General features: G+C 36.0%; 3 protein-coding genes across 3 annotated transcripts; 2 read left to right on the top strand and 1 right to left on the bottom strand.

Moving 5' to 3' along the window:
* Window positions 1-91: 91 nt before the first annotated feature.
* LOC140764729 (isocitrate dehydrogenase [NADP]) lies at window positions 92-10133 on the top strand. Its single transcript, XM_073103459.1, has 15 exons — window positions 92-407; window positions 477-520; window positions 609-718; window positions 1040-1077; window positions 2404-2481; window positions 4454-4507; window positions 4591-4692; window positions 4801-4886; window positions 4979-5082; window positions 5826-5894; window positions 5982-6097; window positions 7979-8013; window positions 8099-8241; window positions 8394-8516; window positions 9737-10133. Exons 1-15 carry the CDS (start codon window positions 170-172, stop codon window positions 9828-9830), a joined length of 1434 nt encoding a protein of 477 aa, XP_072959560.1. The 5' UTR covers window positions 92-169; the 3' UTR covers window positions 9831-10133.
* Window positions 10134-11865: 1732 nt separating this feature from the next.
* On the top strand, window positions 11866-14343 carry LOC140765279 (glutaredoxin-like). The gene is made up of 4 exons (XM_073104273.1): window positions 11866-12025; window positions 12870-12958; window positions 13735-13833; window positions 14080-14343. The coding sequence occupies exons 1-4, from the start codon at window positions 11910-11912 to the stop codon at window positions 14157-14159; spliced, it is 384 nt and encodes a 127-aa protein (XP_072960374.1). The 5' UTR covers window positions 11866-11909; the 3' UTR covers window positions 14160-14343.
* A 409-nt stretch (window positions 14344-14752) lies between these two features.
* On the bottom strand, window positions 14753-19102 carry LOC140764730 (anthranilate phosphoribosyltransferase, chloroplastic-like). Its single transcript, XM_073103460.1, has 10 exons — window positions 18732-19102; window positions 18487-18630; window positions 18235-18396; window positions 18077-18160; window positions 16523-16711; window positions 16036-16126; window positions 15869-15928; window positions 15646-15764; window positions 15175-15309; window positions 14753-15073 (listed from the first exon to the last, which is right to left on the bottom strand). The coding sequence occupies exons 1-10, from the start codon at window positions 18930-18932 to the stop codon at window positions 15065-15067; spliced, it is 1194 nt and encodes a 397-aa protein (XP_072959561.1). The 5' UTR covers window positions 18933-19102; the 3' UTR covers window positions 14753-15064.
* Between the last annotated feature and the right edge of the window lie 1195 nt (window positions 19103-20297).

Below are 20297 nucleotides of genomic sequence, written 5' to 3'. Positions count from 1 at the left end.
GCGTGAGAGGAAAGGGTTTAAGTCCTTCAAAGATTGTCTAAATGTCTGCTTGCAGGAACTTACTACGTCCGATTACTTGGCATCCTCTGACTTGCTGACAAGTCATGCACCAACGTTTTGTTAAGAAGTTGTTTCTCCTCTTCTCTTCACGCTCCACTGTTCTGCTCTGATGCTGCGCCTCCGTCTCGGAGCCATGGCGATGCCGCTCTCCTCTTCTTCGACAGCGTTCCGGAATCCTAACCCTACTTTCTTCTTCCAAAACCCTAACCCTAGCTCCCATGGGGCCTTCTTCTGCGGCGCCGCGTTCCCCAGCCGCACCTTCGCCTTCAACGGCTCCCTCCGCTGCGTCGCCTCCGTCGCCGCCTCAGATCGCATCAAAGTCCAAAACCCGATCGTTGAGATGGACGGTGATCTCTCAAACCCTATTCTTTCGGCTCTCTCTTTTTCTCAATCAAATGAGACTGTCGTTTCTGCAGGTGATGAGATGACGAGGGTCATTTGGAAGATGATAAAGGATAAGGTGGGATTTTTCTGTTTCTTTTAGTGTCACGAGTATCAATGTTTGATTTTTTTTATTTTTTATTTTTTGTTCTTTCTGATAATTGCAGCTTATATATCCACATTTAGACTTGGATATTAAGTATTTTGATTTGGGGCTGTTGAATCGAGATGCTACTGATGACAGGGTTACTGTTGAGAGTGCGGAGGCTACCCTCAAGTAAGCGTTTTGGCTTCTAATGTTTCGCGTTGTAATTTGGTCAAATAACATTTTGGTTTATTTTCTTACCCAATTTGTTTGAATACTCTTGCATTTGAACTATTTGAACAAGGATGTGTCTTCTTTCAGCCATTTTATTATTACTGCAATTTCATGTCAAAAAGCTTCAAATGAGGCTACTGTTATAGGACTTCTTTTTTTACTATATAATTATTATTTCATATTTCTATGTAAAGTGTCATTGTTGAACTACATAGCCACTTCAATATCTTTTGGAACTTTGTTCTCTAAATTTATACTTCTCATCCCTTCTTTGCACAGGTATAATGTTGCTGTGAAGTGTGCGACTATAACTCCCGGTAGACATAGGCTCTTTCTTTCTTTCTTTCTTTCTTTTTTCCCCATTATTTTCAGTCTCCGAGGCATGTTATGTGATCTATCATTTCTATACTGTGCTGCCTTTATTGTCTTTGTTTGGAGTTTTATTGGAATGCATTTTTATGTTGTGCTATTTGCATTTGATTGTTGCAGCATCAACTTCTACCTGCTTTTGGAAGCATGAAACTATGAGAGAACTGACACTTTACATCTGTAGTACTTGGTAGGAGATTTATTTGGGAAAAAATTAGCTAGAATGTAACTTTTCAATGTTTTTGAAAAAAGATAATCTTAAATGAGTTATGCATTTGTTGACCAAGTGTAAAATAAAAGAGAGAACTAAGACCACATTTGTAGTACTTGGTAGGAGACCTATTTGGGAAAAAAATTAGCTAGGATCTAACTCTTCAATGTTTCTGAAAAAAAAATCTTAAATGAGTTATGCATTTGTTGACCAAATGTAAAATAAAAGAGAGAACTAAGACCGCTTTTGTTGTATTTAGTAGGAGTTTTGTTGGGGAAAAAGTCGGCTAAAATGTCGCTCTCCAATGTTTTAAAAAAAAAAGAATCTTAAATGAGTTATGCATTTACTGACCATATGTAAGATAAAAAAGAACACTAAGGTTACTTTGTAGTACTTGTAGGAGATTTATTAGGAAAATTAAGCTAAAACGCAAATCTTCAATAATTTTTTTTTAAAAAAAAAGAAGAGAATCTTCAATTAGTTATGCATTTGTTGACGAAATGTAAAATAAAATGAGAACTAAGGTCACTTTTGGCTTTGGTAGAATGACTTATTATATTAACTCAGACGAGCCTGCCAAAATTTGAACCCATCACTTTTGGTTCTGATAGCACATTAACTTATCAACTAATCCAAAAGTTTAAACTATTAGAGAATGATGATTTTTGAATTTTATATTCTAACATAACTAGGGAACTACCTTATTTCTTTTGTTTATTATAATCCATTGTTATTTATTAAACTCTTCCAGCTGGCTGCTATTTTGATATGTGATAATCTTAAGGAAATACGCCTAGAATTGTCTTAGATATAACCTAGGTTCAAATGAACATGGAAATCTTGTCAGGCTGAAGACAGAATTATACTTGTCTGGTGAACTATATATCTTTTTCATGACTTAGATGATTCTCTTCTTCCTCAGTCTGTGAAAACAAAGACTTAATTTTATCAGGCTAACATTTATGACAATGCCATTTTTATTTATTTATTTATTACATCTTTCATCCATCAAGGACTTATTGTAGGTAGTGATTATTGATTTTTCTCTCTATTCCTAACGCAGATGAAGCTAGGATGAAAGAGTTCAAGCTCAAGTCCATGTGGAGGAGCCCCAATGGCACCATAAGGAACATCTTAAATGGTTCGTTGTGCACTTGTTTTAGTTCTTTATGCCAGATATTCTTCCATAAGCCAGTAGATGTGTAGCAATGGTGTTCTCTGAAAAGCCTACAAGACTACATTATTTGATCATAAGTGCATGGCCGTTTTAGTTTTAAATCATAATTCAATAATGATTGGCATCTATCTACGGATGGCACTGTATGAATAATCCAGATTATTGTTGAAATTTCCAACAGATCTAAATCATACAACATGAAAAGGGTATATTCATAATTTGAGACCAATTTCTCTGAATTTTAAGAATGACCACTTGTGTACAAAGCATTTCTATTAAGGGCATGATTTTTTAATGTTAAATCTTGTTTACTAAGTCTAAATGTGTTACTAGGTTTGATCTGCTAACAGTTTTGACTATTGATAATAGGAATCAACCAAGTTCGAACTTAAGTAACTTGAAGGTGAATCTTAACTAATTTTTTTGTCCCTCTATGTTGGACTTAATACGCATGTGCCAACTCCTTTTATGGCCTCTGGATAACATTTGTATCCTTGTTAGGCCCTTTAAAGTCAGAAATGATAGGTAGACACCTTTCATGGAAATGCATAGGAATTCCTTAAAATCTTAAATATGTTAGTTGATGGAACAAATTCTGTGAAGTGGAGGATGCTAGAACATTGGATATTGCATGATGGTCATCATGTGGATATCTGTCACCTTATTTTCCTCTTTGCTATTTCAATGTCAATTATATAATATGTAGTTCTTAACAGAGTTCAAGAAGAGAGAAAAGTCTAGACTAACCATAGTTCTCAGTTTTGGCCAATCCCAGCCAGTTGATTGGTTTCGGCCCTATTGCAGGGGGCTGCAACAGCTGCTGCTGACAGCAGCCGAGAGAAAGAGGAAGAGAGAGTCAGGTAGAGAGAGTGTGTGTGTGTGTGAGTGAGGGAAAGAGAGAGGAAAAGATAAAAAGAAAGAGAGAGTGAGGAAGAGAGTGGGATAGCTCAAACTAATAGTTAGAGAGATAGAAAAAAAGAGAGGGAGGAAGAGAGATTTTTACTTTTTAGGCTTTCTATGTGAGTAATTATTATTTCTTATTATTTATATTTTTTTCTAAATTTTTAGAAATTTCTTAACATTTTTAAATAATATTTAAAATTTATTTAATTAAAATAGTCTGATTCGATACAGTCGGCCGATGTGGCCGATACTGCCGATACGTATTATTTTTCCGGACGGCCGATCCCGATATTAATTTTTGGAACCTTAAAATAACTACTAGTACTTTTTTTTAATCAGACTATCTTCTTTGGTAGATTCTAGATCGTCTTTCATTTTGATAGTGAGTAGTTTTCTTAATAATAAGTCAAGTAAAGAATAATAATTGACTTGATTGAGCTTGCCAGGACGGCTTAGTAAGGAAGCAACTTGTTGTGTAGGCGCCAACTCCCAGTTATTTCTCTTCTTTCTTTTCTTTTTTTACTAACAGTTCATAAAAAATTGTCTAAGATTACGTCATCAAGCACGCGCATTTAAAATAGTCCAAGAGTTGGTTGTCTCCTCTTCTTAATCTCTATTACTTCCTTGCATCCCCCTGCATTCTTCATCTCCTTCAACTGGGATCCATAGTGGTACCCCATGTCTATCTGTATCCCTAAGGACCTTCTCATGCACCCCTTGTGTTGTGTTCTACCTTTGGCAGCTAAATCAATTTAATTTGGAGGTGGCAGTCAATTTTAATGCTGTGATTTAAGGAATTTATCATTAAGTTTTATTCTGTTGTCCATTCCATGTGTAACTTTATGTGATAGAAACATTTATCTACAATGGCTAACCGTATGATTGATCTTAATTTTCTCTTCTATGTTTTCTTGATATTTCTGAGCTAACATGCCCCTTTATGTGTGGTTGCCCTTCATCTTGAGGGTGTTTGTTCTCTCCAATATACACATTCAAATGCTTCCTAAATCTCTCCTTCTTAACTTCACCTCAGGAACTGTCTTTCGTGAGCCAATTTTGTGCCGCAATATACCGAGGATTCTTCCAGGTAAGTTGGAATTTGGATTGTTAAACTTGAAAGACCATCCATACTATGAATATTAGACTATAAGCAATTTCTTAAACATGCAGGTTGGAATAAACCTATATGCATCGGGAGGCATGCATTTGGAGATCAATATCGAGCAACCGATATGGTTATTAATGGTCCAGGGAAACTTAAAATGGTTTTTGGTGAGCTCCAATATTTTACCTTTTTTATCTTGTAGCGCATCAGTACTCATGTTGGTTGTATTTTTGACTATTTCTGTATTTTCTCTTGTATTGCTTTGGTAAAACTAGTCCCAGATGGAGATGCACCTGTGGAGCTAAATGTTTATGATTTTAAGGGGCCTGGTATTGCATTGGCAATGTACAATGTAGATGAGGTGCTCACTTCAAAAGTCATAAAATTCATACTTCATAGTTTCATTTACTTTCTTGTAGTCTTTGATGCTAAAACTGGTCTAGCTCTTTTCAGTCTATTCGAGCATTTGCTGAATCATCAATGTCGATGGCACTCGCAAAAAAATGGCCTCTTTACTTGAGCACCAAGAACACAATTCTAAAGAAATATGATGGCAGGTACTGCTGTTTCCCATCACTGTTCTTGTCTATTAAATAGCAAACATAATGGATCTAATTGTCTGATTAGATTTGCTAGTCCTTTGCATATATGTTTCATTAAGCATTTGGATATTAATCTTGTTGTGTCTGCCTTTGGCATGTTAAGGTGGCAAGTATAATTTTTGATTTTTTTGTGCACTTCCAAATGCATCTTAACTTTTTCACTCATTTGTTGATTTGAGTTCAGCAATTCCCTTTCTTGGACTAATGGGTGTTTGTTGTGTTCCTATTATAACAAATAAAAAATATTCTCAAAGGGGGGAAAAAACTCCCAACATTTTAAACCCTACTAATCACTAAATGACTAGGAAAGAACCTTGATTTGAGTGCTCGGCTATGCTGTTTCTTCAGCATCTGGATTAACGAAAGAATGATTTACTGAGAAAGTGGTATTGCACTATTGCTCATCCTATCCCTGTGAAAGCCCTGATAGAGCACATGTGGTCTTAAAGAATGAATTAATTATTTGTTGTTTTCTTAAATCTATTTATTTTCGCAATAATGACTGTCAGAGAGGAAAATAATTTTTTTTATGTTAATGTCAATAACTGTTAAGTTTGCATCTGCTTTGTGATCTTTATAATTTTGCGTCTTTCTGGTAATGTGAAGGGGACTTTCACCTTTTGTGGCTTAACTTCCAAAGGATCCATTTAATGTGAATTGGACAGAATTTGACTCTGGATAAATTTGACTTATCTTAGGTTTAAAGACATATTTCAGGAGGTGTATGAAGAGAAATGGAAGGAAAAGTTTGAAGAGCAGTCAATATGGTGTGTGATTATCTATACGAGAATAAACCATTTGTCTTACTAAACATTTGTTCAACAATATCTCCAACTTTGTTTTCACTCATTTAGGTATGAGCATCGGTTGATTGATGACATGGTGGCGTATGCAGTGAAAAGTGATGGTGGGTATGTGTGGGCCTGCAAAAACTACGATGGAGATGTTCAGAGTGACTTCCTTGCCCAAGGTCTTGAATGTGCTTCCAAAATCTTGTTCGGCCATTTAGTAGATAAAAATATGATATTTTATACCTTGCAACAAAATTATAAAATACAGAAATTCTGCAACAATTCCAAAAATGAAGTATAATTCCCTACTAATGCCTCTCCATTTCTCACCATTGTATTATTTCCCAATACTTGTCCTTATTCATGGTATCTTCATGCTCTTTCTCATGCTATAGTCCAGTCTTTTTTTTTGTTCAACCTCTCTATGTTTTCTCCACAATCTCATTGAGGTGCATAAAGTTCTTCTGTTACTAGGTTTCCACTCTGCAGAATTAAAATGAGTAACTTACACTATGTTTGACTATTGATGCTGCTGTGCAGTTTCTTGTGTCTCCCATCTTTCTTATACTCTCTCGTAATCCTTGTTGATTGGTTCACTTAGTTATCCAGCGTTCAAGTTTCATATAGTTTTTCTCTGATGAATGTTTGTAAACTTGAGATACTTGAGATGCCCTATGAATATAATGCATGTGCTGCTCTTGTCTTGTTAATTTGCATTGAATTCAAGTTTCTGCCAATCCCTATGTAGCTATTCTATGAATATGTCATCATTACAGTCAAATCCTCAAGCACAGAGGCAACAATCTAAAATAAAAGAAAGCTAACTCTTGTTGTACTGTAAGGCCACATTCAACATATTGGATCTAAGAAAGATTGCCAGTTCTAGTTGAAACAATATTGCAGGTTAAGCAATCATGTACCAGCCATGGTATGTCTGGTTGTTTCCATTTAGTACCTTGCCTCTTTTTTTTTCTTCTGTCAAATGGTAAGGAATAAAAGAGGATATGATACTCCAGTGAAGTAATGATGTGGAACAAGTCATATCAGAATAGTACTAGGGGAAGTTTTATGTTACTTTTATGTTTGAGAGATGCATGTCCTTTTGCATAAGGATTATTGGTCCCTTTTTTAGATTTTTGAGACATGCTATTTTTTATGTTAGATTATTTAATGAATGAGTTATATTGTATGTATATATGCCAGAATCTCAAATTTATATGTTTAAGAATCTTCCGATATACACTTTCATTTTATTAATTGTATTTACTATTGTTCCATTATATCTGATTTTATAGTCTGGTGGGTTTCAAGATGGTTTATATGATTTCCTTTCACACTGATGTAGTAACAAATCTATCATCTTTGTGTTGCATGTCATACATTGCATGAGATAGAACTTTTTTTCCCTCATGCTTATATTATATGGATAGAACAAGCTTGCAAAAGAACTGCAAATGTGTAATTTACGTTCGTAGGAATAAGTTATACCCTGAAATCATTCAAATCTGGTACCCTCTGTCTCCCTCTTCTGTAACCTTATATCACATATTTTGCAGCTTTTACTTTTGGTGATTAGATGACTCTGTTATTTATAGGAAAATGTGAGATTATGAGTGACTAAGATGTGACACTAAAATGATGAAAAAGGTTCCTACTCTCGGAGATCTTTTTAGAAATCTGAGGTTGTCATACATGGTTCAGTTTAGGGATGCGATAACAGTAAAGGATGTTTGAAGCAATTCTTAAATGATTGGGGTTACCTTTTCTTAGGAAGACTTTCTTGAGGCAGTATAGAAAACTTATGGGACAGCTGTTCCTTCTTTGACATTAAAGGAAGGGAGTATCATTAAAGGATGTTTGAAGCAATTCTTAAATGATTGGGTTTACCCTTTCTTAGGAGGACTTTCTTGAGGCAGTATAGAAAACTTATGGGACAGCTGTTCCTTCTTTGACATTTCTACGATCAAGTCCATTCGTTTTCTCTATTTTACTTCATTCACTTCCCAGAATGTCTCATGGAATCACGATGCTGATTCCTTAAAATTTATGGGTGCCTGCAGGTTTTGGTTCATTGGGCTTAATGACATCAGTTCTGGTAGCTACCATTTATTCATTGTCTTTTGATCTTGTTGAGTTTACTATATTGTAGTTGGATATCACATGGAAGTTCTCTTCTGTAGTTATCCTCGGATGGTAAAACATTAGAAGCTGAAGCAGCTCATGGGACTGTAACTAGACATTTTAGGCTGCACCAAAAGGGACAAGAGACTAGCACCAATAGTATTGCTTCCATCTTTGCATGGAGCCGTGGACTTGAGCATAGGTACCTGATATTTTTAATTGGAAATATCTTAACTTGTAGATTTTTCAGATGTCATAGTTTTGTAGGTTAGACCAGGTAAAATAATGTCCAAGATGCTTTGTTATAAAATTGTTCATCCTTCCAATTTAACCTCTATGGTCTGTTTTATGCAGAGCAAAGCTTGATAAACATGATTTGCTGCTGGATTTTGTGCTGAAGCTTGAGTCTGCATGTATTGAAACAGTTGAATCTGGTAAAATGACAAAGGATCTTGCACTTCTTATCCATGGTCCCAGGTCAGTATAATTCATCTGATTTTCCTTTTAATCATGTACAAATTTCAGATATTATTTTTGTGAAGTAAGCTTGATGTATCCTAATCAACACACTTCTTATCATTACCAACTCACAAATTGCACAATGAAACTGTTGATTACGAATCACAGGGTGGAAATTTGTTATAATTCATAACTATAAATAAACTTGCTGGAACTTGTGGCATTTGTTAAGATGAAGTTGGAGTATTAAGACACATACATGGAATATCACATTAATGGATTTTCTTTTGGCAAGTGTATCATATATGAAAGGAAAAAGAAAGAAAGAAATGATGAGTGTTCTGCTCGTACTTGATATGACTATGCCTTGTAAACATTCTGCTTGCACTTGATATAACTATGCCTTGTAAACAACTCTCTGTTGTGTAGTATATCACTTCTGTAATGCTCTTGTTGAGTTCTTACCGTGTAGTATATCACTTCTGTAATAGGTGATTTCGTGTGACAATTATCTGTCAAAATATCACATACAGTTCAAGTAACATTAGGTCACTGATTGACATGGGAATTTATGCATTTGTCTTGACTCTTGTATCGGTATCTATGCAACTTGTTCCTCATGTTTTTTCTGCCCACCTTCTATCAGTGGTAACACACATGTCGTAAGTTACATCAGCTCAACTATTGTCCATTTCCACATATTTCGTTAACTCTTTTTTTGGGTACACATAAACCCCTAAATTGGACACCTCTAACCCCTCTGATGCTGTTGACAAAAAATGTGAGAAGACAGAAATACCTCTCTATATTAACATTTTTTTTTCTTTCTATCAAAAAGTAAAGGTACAAAGGCCACAAAATCTATCTATGTGAGTCACATGACAATTTATGAACGAACAATGTAATAGAGAATGGTGAATTAATAGGGTGCAAATTTGAGATGTTTTTAATAATTTAGGGTGACCTATGTGTACCAAAAACAAAATGTTCTGGGTGCGTGCATAGAAATAGACGATAGCTCAGTACATGGTCTCAAAATTTGAATTCAAATGGCATCCGTTTGTAATTCATACTCAATTTATGGGTGTCTAACTAACTATTTAAGTGGTTCACGATGATGGCATACTATGTACATTGTGCTTTTCTGTGTTCGCTTTTATAGTTGCTTCTCTCCTTTTATTTTCCCTTTTCTAGTGTGGTTTGTATGATCAAAATGGTCTCTTTTTTATTTACTTTAGGGTATCAAGGGAATTTTATCTAAACACAGAGGAGTTCATCGACGCCGTTGCGCAGAAACTTAAAGAGAAGATTCTATCCCCAGCAGTTCTGTGAATAGGACTCTAATTTTCGAAGTAGCTCCCTGGTGAGATTAATTGAAGCAGGATGCCATGGAAGACTTCGTCTTAGAGAACTCGGTATACTCTCTTCCCCAAAATAATAGCGAAATCGAATAAAAGAGAACCTAGATTGCATGTTGATCCTTAAAGCAGTCTTCACAGTTGCTATCAGCTTGTTTAAGTTGTCAGTTTTGTGTGTTCGTAATTGTTCTGGAAACAAGACTTTAGTGCTCATATAAAAAATTTTGATCGTTTTAATGAAATAGTTAAATAATGGTCAAATATGAATGTCTTGCTACTTAAGACCTCATTAGCTTGCTAATAGTCTGTGTGCATCATAAGCTTTATTTAATTATTTTTATCAGTCTCCTGGGGTTTGCATTATTTTTTTGGTGGGTCCACCGGCCCCTTTATTTGGGTACGTAAGCTTTTAATTTTTCTTTTTAAATAACAAACAAATAAATAATTATTTTATATTATTTACTGTTATTGGCATCCATTACTTGGTAGTGGTGGCTCTTCGGGATTCGTGTCCACTTTGTGAGCCCCAAATAAATGTGAAAAATCCATCCTGCTATTCGTATACAGAGAATATATACCTATTATATATATATATATATATTGACTGTTAATTTCATAAGTTTTTATAAATTCGAAAACATGTACAGATGTATATAATATTTGATCCATATCTGTACATGATATGGTAATTAAGATTATCATCCATTCACTATCTGTATCAGAATATATATAAAAAAAAACTGAATATAATTATATAGATAATTCTACTTAGATTTTTTTAACTATTTTCTTATTTTCATAAGCACCTTTTATATTGTTTCTAAACTACTCAGATCTGAGAAAAATTTGCCATCTAAATACAGGGTACGAGAATCACAAAGATATTTATATGTGAGTCACGTATCAGTTTATGGATGGAAAACATAACCAGAAACTAATGGAAGAGTAAATTAGGAGGCTTTCAATACTTTAGGATGTATTAAAAAAAGGGGGGGGGGAGGATGTATATAAAAATGACTGATAATTTAGAAGGGTCATAATAGAATTATCCAATAACTTTAGCACGATTATTATTTGGAAAGGAATATTTTATAACTCAGCGCTACTGAGTACATATCACTTCATTAAAAGTTGGAACAAAGGAAACCTCCATCCTAAGTATCATCATATCCTAATGACCTACCGAAATTTGCCTGTCAATCTATAGCTTGATTGGCTTCTCTAAATACATATGCATTTTTATAATTTTAATAATTGTGAGTTAGTAAATGATGTTTTGCGTTAGACTTTCCACCAAAAATATTGACTAAAAGTAAAGAGCCTGATCCAGAGATTTGCATAGCCTTGCATATAAGGCAGAATTGAAATATCTGTTGGCGATAATAATCTGATTTCAAAAATCATAAAAAATTTGATCTAAAATAAATAAATTAATTAAATAAACTTACAGATTACATAATATAAAATCTGTATAGTCGAGTCTGGTGTTGGATATTATCTCCTTAAGACTAATTCGCTCTCCATCGGTTCCTTTTAGAACAGCGGACGTTGGTCTCCTAAGATACAAAGACTACTTTGCACTCAAAAAGAAGCAGTTATTCAAATGTCTTGTTGTACATTAACCTTTACTCACAGAATAGATACCCTTTTGGGTTCAAAGTCTATAAGAAGTTTATCACTTACATACTATATTAATTTCTCTCAAATATCTAATATAATACTCACTTCATAACTAATTTTCATTCACTTCTCTTCGTTAATTTAACTAAAGAATGTATAACAATAAAGTACTATTTATACTAAATTAATTTCATCGTTAAAACTTAACTCAAAAGTTCATAAAAAAATTATGGCAAATATATGGGGCTGCGTGATATCCCAGCAGGACATGGGAATTCAAAGCGGGTGTAAAGTGACGAGATTCGTCGACGTGGCCGTATCGTGGCCGTGCAAACTGATCGCTCAGATGGAAACGACGTGTGTATCCCAGAAGACTTGGAGAGGGGGGCACTTGTCTTCAATAAACCTTCTCGGCTATATTAAAAGACGGGCAATGGGGGGCATCTGGTCTTCTTCATCGTTGTCAGCGGAGGAGAAGAGATCGAGATCGGAGATGGCGCTTGCGAAGGCGAAGGAGATCGTTGCTTCCGCTCCCGTCGTCGTCTTCAGGTCTTCTCCTTGATTCCCCCCTCCTTTCTCTTCGATTCCTTTTTCTTTTTCTTTTTTCCTCTCTAACGTTAGGTTAGGTTTTGTTTTACCATCTCAAAACCCTAAATACGTTTGGAGGATCGCTCGTCGTCACGATTCCATCTTTTTTTCTTCTTTCAATTTTCTTTTTTCTTCAAGTTATACACAACAAATGGGGTGGAGATCGTTGGAAATTCTATTTCTCTATGATGATTATTACCTTTGGATAATTGGAAAGTGCGAGTATTTGGTAGTAAACAACAATTCATTCTCTTCAAAAACTTGTGAAAAATAAAAGAAAAAAAAAACGGGGGAAAGAAGAGGACTGAGAAGACCTGGGGGAAATTGTCTGTTGTAGGAAAGGTAAATTTATACTTATGATTGAGTAGGGCACCATTTTATCCTAATTCTGAATTGACTATAAGGGATAGTTTCACTTAGAATTCTACAAACTATTATTGTTTTTCATGTACACTTTTTGAGCTACCGCTCTACACCCTCGAAATAAGAAAAAATATCCACATATACACCCTTGAATTAATATGGACCCCTACACGAATTTTTATTTATTTTTAATCCTAGGGGCTGTCAAGGTCTTAAAATGGTGATAGGTTATGAGGTATAAGTGAAATTATTCTTAAGAAAAAATAATAGAAGATTAATGAATTTTTTCACGTTATATTTCTTGTAAATATAATGTGAGTTCCTGGTTTTACTCACATTTATGCCCTTAACTGTTCATGGCTTCATGCTAGCTCTTTATGTTACTAAGATAGAATAACCTTCTCTCCTATTGGACTATAACATTGTGTTTTGATGATTGCAGCAAGTCATACTGTCCATTCTGCGTACGGGCTAAACAGTTGCTAACTCAGTTGGGAGCAAAGTATAAGGTGGTTGAGTTGGATCAGGAAAGTGAGTATGCTCTGTTATTTTACCATTCTTATTCTCTAGATTTTGAGATAATAGTATTTAATACTTGTAGAGCAGCAGAAGATAGTAAATGATGTCTTCTGTTTAATTTCATTACTTTTGCTGGACATACATTTTCATATGGTATCTTGGTTAGCATGCTATATTGTTTCTTTTCTAATGGATCCTTCAAGTCAAGTCTTTAACATGGCTGCATGAGGGAATCAGTTTGTTCTAAAGATAAGATACTAGTCTCAACGCTCGTCTCTCGATTGATAATTTATGTCATGACAGTAATCCATTATGTCTGAATTCCTGTTGTTGTTCAGCATGACCCTACATTTAGATGAAGGGAGATATATATTCATTGATACTTGTGTATTGCTGCTTGTTTATCTATAGTAGATTATGTGGGATTGAGAGAATGGTATAAAACAGGAAATGAGGATCGAGAAGATTACAAATTGTTGCAATATACAGCAATCTGGTATTTGTGCTTTAGATGTAGAACCAATAGTGCAAATTTGATCATTATCATCAGGATTTTTAGTAATCTTTTTGTAATGAAAATTACAATCTGAAGGGAAATGTAACCAGCCATTCATTATGGTTGAGTGGTCAAGTAAATTACCTCGTCTTATTTTATGTAAATGATGCTTTCCTCCTTAGAGAACTCACTTCTTTCGTTGATTGATTAATCTAGATTCCAACCTACTGATATATATACTTTTAAAATATTGTTGGGAATTTTCTGAGACATTTTACTTCATTTCATGAAGGTGATGGATCAGAAATTCAGTCAGCACTGGCCCAGTGGACTGGACTGAGAACAGTTCCGAGTATTTTCATTGGTGGAAAGCATATCGGTGGTTGTGACAGTAAGTCCCTTTCTGGCTGGCTGTCTTTTAATCCTTGAGCTTCAATTCGTTGTGGGATAAGATATAGTTGATGTTTTATCTCAGTTTTGCTATTTTACCAAAAGACTTAACAACCTCTGTTTACTCTTTGTATAATGTCATCTCCTATTGTAGTATTTCTTCTCGCGTACTAAAATGGTGCCTCCCTCAGTAACTTGGGGCTCTTGTTCTTCTTTCTCTGAGGAGACTGTTACCTTTCTCTTGCAGATATGGTTGCAAGACACAATGCAGGGACGCTGGTGCCTCTGTTGACCGAATCCGGGGCCCTTGCCAGCCCTGCGGCATAGACATTTTCTATGTATTTGATCGTTTCTTTGGTGTGGTTTGGTGGCAAACACAAGATAATAAGAGGGAACAACTCATGTTACTGTCAAGTGCAATGGGTGTTTAGGTTCATCTCGAGTGTTTGCTATTGTTTCTTGTTGTGCCTGAACATCTATTTAATGATAATGTGAATTAATTTAAAATAAAGGGAAATTGGACTCTTAGATGTGAGTAAGGATTCCCACCTTTTCCTAGCTGTATAGTATGAAGCAAGGTAGGAGCAAAGCCGGTGAAGTGACGAAACCTGGAACTTAGTTTGACCTCTTGACGTTTATCTCATGAAAAAGTTACACAAAGGTGGGTGGACAAGAGAAAGAGACGGTGAAAGATACGTAAAGACGATAAAAGGGCTTGACTCACTTTGCAATCTCCAAATAATATGATCCTTCGAATCTATCTAGTCAGTACTAAGATTTCGAGAGTTCTAAGCTCTCCTTTTATTAAAGACTAACTTACGAAGAAAGATAAGTTTAGAGGCAGATAACTTTGTGCAACAACATCAAGCCTTCAAACTAAAATTGGCCTACATTGAAAACTGCTCGCAATTCACAGCTGCTGACTTTGGAGTTCTTTTGTTTGAATTAAAACTTTCAAGTTAACAAATGGGAACAAGAGGCATGAGGAATTTACAAGAAACAAAAGAAGGATCACCCGACAAGGTTCTTGCTCTGGTTGACGAGAGATCTCTTTGGAAAAACACAAGCAATAAAATAACATAATTTCTGAGGAATGACTAGCACGATTGCCAACATGCAAGGCTACAATAGTAGAAACACAGAAATCTTTCACCCCCTCGTACTTCTTCAGAGGTTCTACATCTCCCAATCTTTTGTAGGATTGTCGTAACACAACCATGGCACTTTCAATCTCAAAATCTCTGCATTCATAACAAGGGGAAAAATGTGAGATACGTGAACCATTAAGTGTGTGCATCAATTCCGCAGAATCAAAGTGAGGAAAATATCAAAATATACACACATTTGAAAGCTCTGCCCATGATTCTAGCGTCCTAATGGCCTTTCCGGATTGATGTGTCTGTTGAGCTACTGCCACACCTTCATGTAAACTGCTCACATGACCACTTACCAGAAGAGCAGCTGCCGCATTTAGGATCTACATATTCAAAATATCTCGAGTCAATCAGCATACGAATTATGACCAAGATAATGTCTCTATTGGACTGAGTTTCAGGTCTGCATCAGCCTTTTTAGTAGTAGCATCAGTTATAAACATACAACACTGAGTAGTAAGTGGGCACGGAAGTTTCTGCTACTGTTGTTCAAATGACCACAAAATATATTATTCGATTTACTACAGAAATATTTCTAATCGAACTATGAGACCAAAAATGCAAAACTAGTATATACAGCTCAAATAACCAATGCTACACAAGACAAAAAGGACAAAATTAGGTAAAGTTGATAGGGACTTAGGAAAAGGACTACTTACAAGGGCATCTGCAATAGGACCTTTCTCACCGGAAAGGACATCCCTCATAATTTTGGCATTAAAATCTGGACCTCCTCCTTTCAGGCTCTTGAGAGTGCAGCGAGGAATTCCAAACTCCACTGAAAGGAAACATTAGCAAACATTAGTCACACCAGTGGTCAGGATAATCATGCCTGAAAAGTTCAGAGCGTATATAACATGCTGAGAAAGGTTAGGTATATACGCGGGTCAAAGTGCAATCTTTCGATCTTCCCAGGAGTAACATCCAAGAAATATCCGGGTCCTGGAGCAATTTCCGCAGTTTGTTAGCAATAATAAGAGTAAACTTTTCGGGAGTAAGAACAACAATCCTAGTACCAATCCTTTAAACTTATGAAGATGTTATCATACCAAGTGGGCTTATTTCATCCAGTCCCTTGGAATGAACTACTAATGCTCTTTTTGTCCCAAATCGTTGCAGTGCTTTAGCCATCTTCATGACCTATCCAAGCATAGTTTCAAGATATGTCACTTCTGATGATCTCATCTATCAGGATAGCAAGTAGCATAAGAGTATAAAGTGAATAAACATACTACCAATTGATAGAAAAGACCATGATGGCATGACATGTAAATCATCATCCATTAACAATTTAAACAGCTCATATTCCATTCAAAGAGAAAGAGCTTTAAAATTGACTTAATACTAATTAGAGTGAGGTCCGCTAGCAAGATCTGTTCTATATGCCCCTACAATCATCCTTGTAAAACATCTGCATATTTTTCTCTTCAACAATAAAAGAAATCACCCCTCAAAAATAATTACGTTAATAAAATGCATAAAATGTGAACAGCTAAATATTGTAAATATGCATAACCACTATAAAAGGAAACTTACTATGTCTTCATTGTAAACACCAACGACAGCAAAAGGTACCCTTGCTGGATTGAGCATAGGACCTAGAATATTAAACACTGTCTTTACTTTAAGCTTTTTCCTCACTGGACGAACAATTTTCATTGCTGGGTGATAATTTGGAGCCATCATGAATCCTATGCGTGCCTCCTCCACACACATTTTCACCTCCTTATGCCATGAAAATAAGATTATAACAAAGTTAATCCATGAAGACAAACCATGAAATTTGTTGAATCTAAGTTACTGATGAGTACAGTTCAACAAAAATAGAAAAATACTTGATTAAACGTGCATTTTCCCAAGAAGCAATACAGTAAGCAGAGAAACTCAAAAAGATAATAACTAATGTAAATTAAAGCTTGTCATGTTCTATGAATCACATCAATTAGAGTAGAAATAGGTTCCATTCCCATATAGTAATAGCTCTACAGATTAACTCAAGAGGAAAAAAAGGAGATAAGAAGAATAAATTATTTTAACCTTTGATAAGCCTAGTTAAGAGTGCATATATCTTTCCACACAATCAGATCCAATAGTTGAGCCATCAAAGTAACGACAAGGGTCAAGGTTTCAGCATCTACAGAATATATACCAGAGAAATCTAAACCTAAACGTTTCAACTGACTCTTTCATTGCTTTACTGTTGTCCCAGCTTTCTAATAACAAAAGTCCTCCTCCTTTAATGAATTTTCAACCTTTCTCATATTTTCAGAGGCTGATCTTACACATTTATAAACAAAACCCTTATTTTAGGATTATTTTTCAAAAACCAGCATGCAAAACTTTACATTTGACTATTGTTATAGTTATTGCCTAATCCCTTTAATCCATGCTTGCTGAACAATTATCTACTTTTCTTTTGGATTTGTGTTTTCAAATGATACCTTGTATTTATTTGCATTAGGCATTCATATTGTGCATGACAAGCATATTGGAAGGTGACTAAATGCAGTCACTAAGGAGTACCTCAAATGTAATCATGTAAAATGTTGATGAAATCATTGAAATAAAAACTGGAGAATCAATGGACAACTACCTTAAGTTGCCAAAGGGTCACCAGTCAAATGGTACATCCAAAATGCAGTTCACTAGAGGTGGATTAATCTATCTTCATGTAAAAGATCTTAGTGGATTAATTGGAAACTTCGGTAAGTACTTCTTTAACAAAATATTTTCCCTCTTCTTCTAATAAATATGTTACTTCCTTGCTGTCATACCTCTCTGTTTGATGCTCCACTCTTCCAAGCTTCATCTTAGTTCTATCTATCAATTTTGTTGTCAAAGTAGGAAATACTTCATTGTTTCCTTCACTTTTACTATATTGATGTCAACTGGAAGAATTTCTACTCATCCATTTCCTACCAAAGCCACAAAAGTTGACTATTCAAAATGAATAAACTTTTGTATAGTGAAGTCCATAGAGACCTAAAAGGGGCGTTTTAATCACGAATACAATTCGATCGACTATCACTCTGTGAAATAAGCAATCATCATTAACAGAAAGAAAAAGGAAAGGGAAAAAACAAAAACTACCTCAGGACCCAAATTGATGTTGACCCCTAATGCTTCCAGCACATCCGCACTTCCGCAGGCAGAGGAACTCGAACGATTCCCTTGCTGCAAACCACCACAAAGCATCACGAGACTCTAATACAATTTCCACCATTCTCCAAACAAGCAAAAGACTTCACCTTTGCAACTCTCGCGCCGGCAGCAGCGGCCAGGACGCAAGCACCGGTGGAGATGTTCACGGTGTCCGCCCCATCGCCGCCGGTTCCCACTATGTCGACCGCGTTCTCCAGGCCGTGCACCTTCGTGCACCGATTGATCATTGCCCGCGCCAATCCAACAATCTACATAAATAGAGTTAAAAAACACACACACACAAAAAAAGTTCTCCCAAACCGCATAAATCACCAAAGAGCACTAATTATTTTACCCACCTCTTCGTAGGTCTCTCCTTTGGCCCTGAGGAGGACGAGGAAGGCGCTGATGAGCGCCTCATTCTCCTCCCGGAGGAGGAGATCCAGCGACGCCTCCGCCTCCTCCTCCGACAGATCCACTCCATCGATCAACCTCTCGATCAGCTATTCTCGGAAGGTAATAAATACTTGAGATCCGAATCGTGAGAAACACACACAATCACCTCCTTTAAGAAAAAGAAAAAGAAAAATCAAGAATCAATCACCTCCTTTAACGATGCGGGCGTCGACGTCTTCACGAGCGGAGTCGCGGTCGACAAAGTGGAGACGACGGAGGGAATCGAGCAAAAGTGGGGGCGTCTTTTAAAGGGGAAAGCCAAGGAGACAATACTTGGAGCTCGAGTAACGGGTTTCGGATTCCACGGGGTCAACGAGAAGATTCGCCGTGCCGCTACCGTCGCCTCCATAGCGTCTTACTTCTTCGTCGATTCTTTCCTCTCCTTTGTATTCTCCCTCCTCAAGGAGATGGAATGGCCGAGGCTACGGAGGAAAGGGGGAGAAGAAGAGGATAGAAATATAGACGGAGGAAATCTTTTGTTTTCGAACCGGAGGAAACGCTTGCTTCCGTTTGGCTCTACGTGCCGGAGAGAGAGAGAGAGAGAGAGAGAGAGAGAGAGAGAGAGAGAGAGAGAGGGGCCCGCCCTGTTAGGGTTGCAAAGTTTGGAAAGGACGTGGACATGAGTGTGTATTTTTGTTTGTAATGTGTGTCAGACTGACAGGTGGCCTCCCGTGGATCCGCTGCATTCGATCTCCCCCGAGATGCGCTGGAAAATCAATTAATAACATTATTGAGGGAAAATTTTAGTTTATTATCGGATTATTTTTATGTATCATAAAAATAATTTAATTTATGTGATTCTCTCCTACTGTCAAAACTACTACCACTGTACTCCGCATACCTCTAATTTGTAACAAGGTTTTGCTTTATTATCGACCAACGTCTAGGAATTATTAGTAGTAATTATTACTAACAATCAAAGTAATTATATTTTTTACCATCTATCGCATGCAGGAACTTCTCAGGCATTGTCCAAAAACCAAACTTAAATATTGTCTAATTAATGCTTACTATTTTCGTGTTAACTCTTTTTTTGGAAATATCTCAAAAACGGTAACACTTCAAACAAATGAAAAAAGAAAAGAAAAACGAGGGTTTTTGAGTGGAGCAGGGAACTCCGGTCGTCCTACTCACACAACCGGACGCATGTGCAGGGTTGTCGTCAATCTACTCATGCATGTTTTACCAACTTAATTATTAAGTCGTAAATGTCTTTTTATAGTTCTTTAACAGGCTTTTCTATTGGAGCTTCGCTCTATAAAATGTTGAATGTATTTATCTATCTTCACTTTTTATTGTAAGAATAAAGTTTAGACAAGTTGTGTCAATCTTTGTTTGTTTGACAGAAATTTTGAAAATCTAAGTTTTCAAAAGATAAATATATTAAAAAAAAATTGATACGTTAAAATCTTACGGCCTACCATGCACCATATCTATATCGTGTGCGCCTAGGAGAGCTCTCCTAAATGCATGATTATATCTTTCTTAGAGCAACTCGATGGAGCTATGACCTAGAGCAGGTTTCGACAACGTTTGGAGTAATTTTTTTTTGTAATATACATGGCTTGAAGCTTAAACTAGGTAACTTATTATATTGGTTAAAATTTGGTAAGACTTAAGTGTCTCTATACACTTTGTCCAACCCATATCTACCTTTGAACTCATAAATGATAAAAGAAAATTGTATTCTTATTATTCAACCATCATTACACTG

This window comes from Typha angustifolia, chromosome 8 (assembly GCF_048772165.1).
Source record: "Typha angustifolia cultivar Huaian chromosome 8, ASM4877216v1, whole genome shotgun sequence".
In the NCBI taxonomy this organism is placed as follows: domain Eukaryota; kingdom Viridiplantae; phylum Streptophyta; class Magnoliopsida; order Poales; family Typhaceae; genus Typha; species Typha angustifolia.
The sequence above is the reverse complement of the archived record's forward strand: the minus strand, read 5'-3'. Positions and strand labels throughout refer to the sequence as shown.

Excerpts from the sequence above, each read along its gene's own strand:
- LOC140764729 (XM_073103459.1), top strand. The coding sequence starts at position 170 with ATGCTGCGCCTCCGTCTCGGAGCCATGGCGATGCCGCTCTCCTCTTCT. Across the intron at positions 1,078-2,403 it reads GTGTGCGACTATAACTCCCG|ATGAAGCTAGGATGAAAGAG; the intron begins GTAGACATAGGC and ends TTCCTAACGCAG. Across the intron at positions 8,517-9,736 it reads CTTCTTATCCATGGTCCCAG|GGTATCAAGGGAATTTTATC; the intron begins GTCAGTATAATT and ends TATTTACTTTAG.
- LOC140765279 (XM_073104273.1), top strand. The coding sequence starts at position 11,910 with ATGGGGGGCATCTGGTCTTCTTCATCGTTGTCAGCGGAGGAGAAGAGA. Across the intron at positions 12,026-12,869 it reads GCTCCCGTCGTCGTCTTCAG|CAAGTCATACTGTCCATTCT; the intron begins GTCTTCTCCTTG and ends TGATGATTGCAG. Across the intron at positions 13,834-14,079 it reads GCATATCGGTGGTTGTGACA|ATATGGTTGCAAGACACAAT; the intron begins GTAAGTCCCTTT and ends TTTCTCTTGCAG.
- LOC140764730 (XM_073103460.1), bottom strand. The coding sequence starts at position 18,932 with ATGGAGGCGACGGTAGCGGCACGGCGAATCTTCTCGTTGACCCCGTGG. Across the intron at positions 18,161-18,234 it reads CCGGCGCGAGAGTTGCAAAG|CAAGGGAATCGTTCGAGTTC; the intron begins GTGAAGTCTTTT and ends GGTGGTTTGCAG. Across the intron at positions 16,127-16,522 it reads GTGTTTACAATGAAGACATA|GTCATGAAGATGGCTAAAGC; the intron begins GTAAGTTTCCTT and ends ATGCTTGGATAG.